Here is a 7,738-nt window from a genome sequence, read left to right as displayed (position 1 = left end):
ACTGTAAGCTATTTTTTTGTTTGTTTGATTGTTTTTGTTTTTTTGAGATAGGGTCTTGCTGTGCAGTCCAGGCTGGTCTTGAGCTCACTTTGTAGTCCAGGCTGGTCTCGAACTTGCCATGATCCTCCTGCCTCAGCCTCCCAGTGCCTTGTAATCCCACAAGCTGGGATTATAGGCGTGTGCCATGATGCCCGACTCTAAGCTGATAATGAAGTCTAATTAGTAGTTTGTTTGTTTGGCTGGTTTTTTTTTTTTTTTTGGTACCGGGAAATGAATTCAGGACCTTGTGCTTGCCAGGCAGGCACTTGTGCCACTGAGCTACATCCCCGGCTCAGGTTTGTTTTTCATAGGGATGAAAAACATGGATTAGCAATCCTAAAACTACATTCTGCAAATTCTGCAATTGAGGAAAATGAATGAATGAGTAAACAAAGTGTAGAGCTGGGTTTCTCCCTGTTAGAAAAGGGTGTCATGAGTATAGAAAAGAGGGAGTTTGGGCGAATCCAGTGGATGTGGGTTAGAACCGGAAGCATCAGTGTGAACTCCAAGCACGTGCACAGAGAGACAGGTACATAAACAGCTTGGGATGTCGAGGATGTCGGGCATGTACGCACATTCGCGCTTCCCAGCAGAGACAGCCCAGCAGCAGTGATCACACTGAATGCTCGGATGCTGATCTCTAAGCACTGTTGTCCACTAGAAGGAGTAAATCTCCTACAAGAAATTATTGACTCTGGGGCAGGGACAGGGAAATTAAAAGGTGAACACAGAACATCTTGTTTTGCCAGAAATTAAAGGTGGTGCTCAGAGCATGACAGAACACGTCCAAAGGAGCAGAAGCCATTCTGCAGGGGTGCCCAGTGGCCGATCTTGGGTAGATTTGAACCTCAAATGTCTGTAACAGTTTTTAACTCACTGAATAAAATAAGAATCTGAACTCCGCATCCACACAAGCAAACAAACAAATATATAAAAGGAAGAGCAGGAAAAGCTTCTCGTAAATGCCACACAAGTAGAAAACAGACGTGGAATGAGAAAGTTTCCATCTGGAAACCTTCATCGTAAGAGCTCAGTCGTTTTTCAAACAATACAGGCTGAGGATGTAGCTCAGTGGTAGAGCAGTTGTCCAGCATGTATGAGATCCTGGGCTCAGTCCCTAGTAAATAAAAATAGAAAGAAGGAGAGGGGAGGAAAGGAAGGAAGGAAGGAAGGAAGGAAAGAAGGAAGGAAGGAAAGAAGGAAGGAAGGAAAGAAGGAAGATAGGAAAGGAATGAAAGAGATGGGGAGGGATTCAGGCTGGAATCACCAAGCCAAGTTTAATAAGAAATCCACTATCTAGAATCTCAAGTACTTTACAGAAGATTCTAACTAGAGATAACAAGGAAAACAGCGACAAGACCTGGCAGACACTGTCCTGAGCAAAATGTCCAAGGTTAACGCCACCATGAAGGGGACAGATCTGTATCATGAGCCTCTGGCACACAACACCTCTGTGATGATCCCACCAAAAATGTACATCCTGAAATTAACCGGCAGGAAACATCAGAGAAACACCAGTGGAGGGTAAAATAACAGGTCTGTAGTCATCAAAAACACTAGGTCATGAAAGCCAATGACAGAAGATGTGTTGAAGATGTAAAGGCAAGAGGGCAGGAAACGAGACAGGACCCTGGGTGCATCCTGGATCACAGACTCAAGACAGTTTTTCCTTTTTTTGCTCTTAGGGACAGTACTGGAAGAAGTACTAACTATGAGCGAGGTGTGTAGATTATTTTATTGTATTAATGCTGATTTACTGACTTTGATAATTATGCATAGAGGGAAATATCACTGTTTTTAGGAAATATACACTGAAATCTGAAGTCATTTGGGGTCAAGAAGCATCAGGCCTGTTATTTACTCTGAAAATTATGTGTGTGTGTGTGTGTGGTATGTAGGGGAAGGGGAGGGGTAAAGAGGATAAAACCAATGTGGTAAGAAGTTAACATTTGGGAAATGTTGGTGAAGGGTATATGTGAATTCTTTGCACGATTCTTGCAGTTTTAACTTTTCTGTGGTTTGACATTATTTCAAATACACACACATATATATACACACAGTCTACATTCACACACCTTTGATACCAAAACTAATACACCAAACAACCCTGACCATAAATAATCTTTCTTTCCTTAGGCCTTTTTATGGAATCACTAAGACAAAGCTACACAGTTTTGGGTTTTTTTCGTCTTTTTGAGACAGAGTCTCGCTATGCAGTTCAGGCTGGCCTTGAGCTCACTTTGTAGCCCAGGCTGGCCTCGAACTTGCAGCGATCCTCCTGCCTCAGCCTCCCAAGTGCTGGGATTACAGGGGTGCACGCCCGGCTCTGCTACACATTTTTTAAAAGATCATTGTAAACATATTTAAGAGGCTGATATTGAAACACACTGATACAAAGAAACAGAGAAGTTCTTGAAACTCCTGGCTGGGAGAAAAGCAGTAGCAAGGAGGATGAGGGCAGGTGTGGGGTGGAAGTGGGTGTGGAATGGCTCCTCCCACCTGAGAAGCAGCAGCCCAGACCATTGCACATGCTTGAAATGGGAGACCCAAGAGCACAGGAGTCAAAGATCAGCTGAAGGGGAGCGGCGGACACCGATGACCTGACACTGGTTCCTGTTCAGAAACAATCCAAGCACCCATGATAATTTCCCTGCACAAGACCAGGCTCAGGAATGTGGGCCAATGGTCAGCTGGGATCTCTCCTCACGTGCACAGGCCCACCGTTGAGTCCCCGGGGTCCCTGAAGCTCTCCAGCTCTTACTGAGAAAGAAGCCACAGCACTCTCCGCAGGCCAGGCATGCCATGGAGTGTGAATGTAACCTGAAGTCATTTTCCTCCTTAGTGCCGTAGTATCTGTATTTCATCAAGTGCTACGTGGGTTCACGCTAAGGCTCTGTAGGATCACGACACTGCAGCGGGTAACATAACCATTCCATCTTCCTGCTGAGGAAAATAAAGCCTAGAGGCGCCAGTCCATGGGCTTCATGTCAGAAAGCCCAGCTTCAAATCCAAGAGTCTGATCCAAAGACTCTAACCACAGTGCTGTGCTGGGTAAAAAATTTTATTTATTTACTTTGGTTTTTGAGACAGGGTCTCACTATGTCGTTCAGGCTGCCCTCACATTCATGGTGATCTTCCCGCCTCAGCTTCCTGAGTACTGAGATTATAAGTATGCGCCACCACATTCGGCTGGGTAAAATATTTAGGTTAAGAGGAAAAAGTGGGGGGGCAACCAATCATAGATTGAAGATTTTAAGCTAACACACTGGGAGATGAAAATTATAATCCAGTAAATGCACATTTTATTTTTCCATCTGCAATTTGTTGTACCGTCATCTGCCCGAAGGCCTTACCTGGCAGAAGAACTGTTGCTGAACTCCTGCGCCAGGCGCATTACTGAAGGTGCTGGTAGATTTGGAAGGAGGAACTGGAAGACGATGAGACGCACTGACTGGTGCCGGAGTCCTGTTGGGCTGGGCCAGCTGATCTCCCGTAAAGTTTGCTCCGGAGGGCCCAGACTGAGCCGCAGGCCCAAGACCAGGATGGGCAGTGCTGGCTGAGTTGGCAGCTGGGAACCGACTGGGTCCTGCCATGCTGGTCACTGAGGGCATGGTGGTGAAGCCAGGCCTTCCTTGGGAAACACTGCTCTGCCCGGGTGACAGGTGCAACACGGTTGGAGACGCCTGCTGCAAGGGCATCTGTCCACCCACGATCTGAGGGGAGGCGTGGTTGACGATCACGGGACTGCCGGAGGTGGCGAAGGTCTGGCCGGACACTAGCTGGACAGCGGCAGCATTCTGGCTGTTGAGCATGGGTCCGGAATACGGCTGGCTAGGCCTGAGCATGCTGGAGGAGTTCCTGTTCAGCATGACGTGCTCCGAGCCCACCTGGCTGGGAAGGAGCTGGGAGGGCTGAGTCTGCAGGAGCTGCCCGTTGATGGTCTGGACATGGTGAACCGAGCTGGAGCTGACGGCAAGGCTGGTGGGGAGGAGGAACTGACTCTGGGGCGTGTGCGGCTGGCCCATGGGCGAGTGGATGACGATACTGCCCCCGGCGCTGCTCACGGCCTGCGAGGTGACGGGCTTGCGAGCGTTCTGGTGGTTGACGATGTTCACCGACATGTGTGGGCCGACCACGGAGCCCTGGGGCGAGCTCGCAGAGGCAAAAGAGATCCCTTGCTGCACATGGTGCTGCTGGATTCCCAGGTTGTTCACATTGTACGTATTCTGCTGACCTGTCTGGATAGGCTTTGGCTGGATATTAATCGGGACTTTATTTGAATTTGGTGCGAGACCCCTTTGTATGATGATGTTATGCACAGGTAAAGACGTTTGAAAATTTGTGCTGTTAAATGGAACGGTAACAGGCTGTGCTACGGGGCTGGAACTGGAGTTTCCAAAGAGGGAGTTGCCATTTGGAGTCTGTCTGTGGACCAGCAGCCCTCCACTCACACTTGACGGCGTCTGCTGCCCGCTGCCCTTTAATATGATCTGTGATCCATCTAGGTTATTAATCGTCATCATGGAAGGCTGATTACCGAATGACCCGATTAACTGTATTTGACCAGAACCACTAATCTGACTGCTGTTGGACAAATGCTGGCTGGGAACGCTGATGCCCACGTGCTGCATAAAGCCATGCTGCACACCCACCGTGCTGCTCGCAAACGACGCCCCCACGGGCACGTGTGTCACCCCTATCGGCTGCAGCGTCTGCCCTGAGTAACTGGAAACATTAGAAGCCTGAGTAAAGGATGCTGATGAGGAAGGATGAAGCTGCGCTTGTGCAAACTGTTGGCTGGAGCCTATGCTGGCGTCCAGGTACGCCTCTTCCGCCAGTGTCTGTTCAGTGATGTTCGCCTCCTGCAAGGATTTCTGGAGAATGTCAAAGGGTTGGTCCTCGCTGAGATCGGGAAGCGGAGAAGATTCAAGTTCATCCTCAAGAAACTGAAGGCTGCTTGAGAGGGGCAGCCCATCACTGGGCCCTTCTCCGAGCTGGTTGCTTACGCCTTTTAGGGATGACTTAGGATCAGCATTCTAAAAAAATAAGCAACACGTTACAGGGCACATCCAGTCTTTGAAGAGAGCTACAAAAAAGGTTCATCTCACTTTTGAATATAAATAGAGCAACACTCTGCATTTCAGGCACAACTCTGGAGAGTTTCTGCCCACCGATTTCTACTCTGCTACTTCCTTAGTAATCATCACGTCTATAAGTCTATGCATCACTTACCATCATGTCTATAAGTCTATGCATCTGTTCTTTGATACATTATTTTACAGGGTGCAAACAAAACAAAATACTGAAGATTACCTGGAGCTCAGCTCCATGGTTTTGGGATACTGGCACAGTCCGTTTACTTTTACTTTTTTAGTGCTGAAGCATAATTCAAGGCCTCGTGCAGGGTGAGTGTGTACTCTACCACTGAGGTACACTTCCAGTTCCTAAGGTTTTGCTTTTTAGGATTGCTTTCAAGCAGGGAACAGTGAGGCATGTCTGTATTCCTAGCTACTTAGGAGGCTGAGACAGAAGGATCGCAAGTCTGAGCCATGGGCTAGTTCAGAAATAGCATGGTTGTCTAGAGTGTTCAAGGCCCTGGGTTCAAGCATCAGAACCATTACCAAGCCAGGTGTGGTGGTGCAATCCTATAATCCCAGCACTTGGGAGGCTGAGGCAGGAAGATCACTGGGAGTTCGAGGCCAGCCTGGGATACAAAGTGAGTTCAAGGCCAAACTGAACTGTACAGTGAGATCCTGTCTCTCAAAGACAAAAAAAAAAAAGAAAAGAAAAGAAAAAAAGAAAGCAAGTTAAAAGTTTGAACCCAGCCTGGGCAATTGAATGATTTAGGCTTTGTCTCAAAATAAATAAAGGCTGGGTGTGGTGGCACACCCCTATAATCGCAGCATTTGGGAAGCTGAGGCAGGAGGACCGCTGTTTGAGGCCACACCTGGGCTATAAAGTGAGTTCAAGGGCCGCCTGAACTGTATAGCAAAAGATTGTCACAAAAAAGACAAAAGAAAAAGGAGGGGGAGGTAATTCAATGTGAAGGCCAAGTTCTGGTTTAATCCTCAAGACTGCAAAAAGCAAAACAAGAGTATGCCAATTTGTAAAATTGTAGCTGCTCCAGGCCTAAAGTGCAAGGTCCTCAGAATCATGATGGGACGCAAAGCCAGGAGTGGTAGGTGGGCATGGTGGCACAAGCCTGTCACAGCAATTGAGAGGCTACGGCTGCGAGTCTGAGGCTAGCTTGCACTATGTAGGGTGTTCAAGGCCAGCCTCAACTATACAGTGAGACCCTGTCTCAAAAAAAAAAAAAAAAACGCCAAGAACAGTTCCTTTCACACTCGATAAAGGTTGAACAACAAGGACATCACCTTAGGACTTGGCGAATCATTTGAAAGGAAGGAGGAAAAGCAAATGAAAGCAGAAGGCTTTCTTTGCAGAGAAACATCAAGGCAACAATGGGCATCTCCTGCACTATGTCACACAGTTCAGTGCGTTCACAGTCCACAGATTAACAGCCCACAGGCTTAAGGCAGACTTTTGTTTTGTTTTGTTTTGAGATACTGAAGATTAAACCCAGGGATGCTCTACCACTGAGCTATGGCCCCAGGCCTTTTTGTTTTAAGACAGGGTCTTCTAAATTGCTCAGGCAGGACTCAAACGTGTGATCCTCCTGCCTCACCCTCTTTCAATGCTGGGACAGACGTCCATCTTTTTTAGAATATTTTAAACACTTCTACTACACCTGACATAATGCAATCAAAGTTCCCAATAAATAATACTGAATAAAGCAATCTGGAGTCAGATGCGCTACCACTGCGCCACGAGGTCCCCTGAATAAAGCAACCTTCAAAGTCAGAAGGAATACTCATATGGAAGTCAGAGAGTCAGTGAATACAAAGCGTTCATGCTGAACGACAGGCTCAATATCTAGTTTATGGGCTTATAGTATCACGTGCCATTATTCCTCATTCAAAATGCATGTCAGGAAACAAAGAAACAAACATCAGGAGTGCTACTCAGGCTGGGGCTCAGTGGGAAAGCTTATCTATTGCATGAGGCCTGGGGTTCAATCCCCAGCACTAAAAAAAAAAAAAAAAAAGGAAAAGGAAAAGGAAAAAAGAAATATTATTCTTGTTTCATAAGCAAAGAAACTGAACATCACAGAGGTTTACTGAGGCGTCTAGTTACACAGCTCAGTGAGGGGCTGGGTGAGCTTCCCACCCATAGTTCAAAGGGTGAAGGTAACCAGGAGGTGGTGCACAGCTGTAATCCAGCTACTTGGGAAGCTGAAGCAAAAGGATCTAGAACTCGAGGCCAGCCTGGACAATTTTTTTTTTTTTTGAGACAGGGTCTTGCTATGTAGTGTTGGCCTTGAACTTACTATGTAGCCCAGACTGGCCACGAATTTGCAGTACTTCTCTTGCCTCAGCCTCCCCAGTGCTGGGATTATAAGTGTGCACCACCACAGCTGGCCAACTTAGCGAATTTTGGGAGTCTCTGCCTCAAAATAAAAATGTATGAAAAAGGACTGGGGCCAGGCATGGTTGCGCATGCCTATAATCCCAGCACTTAGGCGGCTGAGGCAGGAGGATTGTTGTGAGTTTGAGACCAGCCTGGGCTACAAAGTGAGCTCAAGGCCAGCCTGAACTGCATAGTGAGACCCTGTCTCAAAAAGACACACACACACACACAC

At 47.2% G+C, this 7,738-nt stretch overlaps 1 protein-coding gene across 2 annotated transcripts in view; it reads right to left on the bottom strand.

The window, feature by feature from the left end:
- Positions 1–7,738, bottom strand: part of Gltscr1l (GLTSCR1-like) — a 54,562-nt gene that overhangs the window by 29,949 nt on the left and 16,875 nt on the right. For both annotated transcript variants that reach the window (XM_005389725.2, XM_005389724.2), the window contains exon 5: positions 3,393–5,075. In XM_005389725.2, the coding sequence (XP_005389782.1) occupies positions 3,393–5,075 (1,683 nt within the window). The remainder of the gene's footprint in view (positions 1–3,392; positions 5,076–7,738) is intronic.

This window comes from Chinchilla lanigera, unplaced genomic scaffold (genome assembly GCF_000276665.1).
Source record: "Chinchilla lanigera isolate Chin_1 unplaced genomic scaffold, ChiLan1.0 scaffold00036, whole genome shotgun sequence".
In the NCBI taxonomy this organism is placed as follows: domain Eukaryota; kingdom Metazoa; phylum Chordata; class Mammalia; order Rodentia; family Chinchillidae; genus Chinchilla; species Chinchilla lanigera.
Note: the sequence above shows the minus strand (reverse complement) of the source record. Positions and strands in the feature narration are given on the sequence as shown.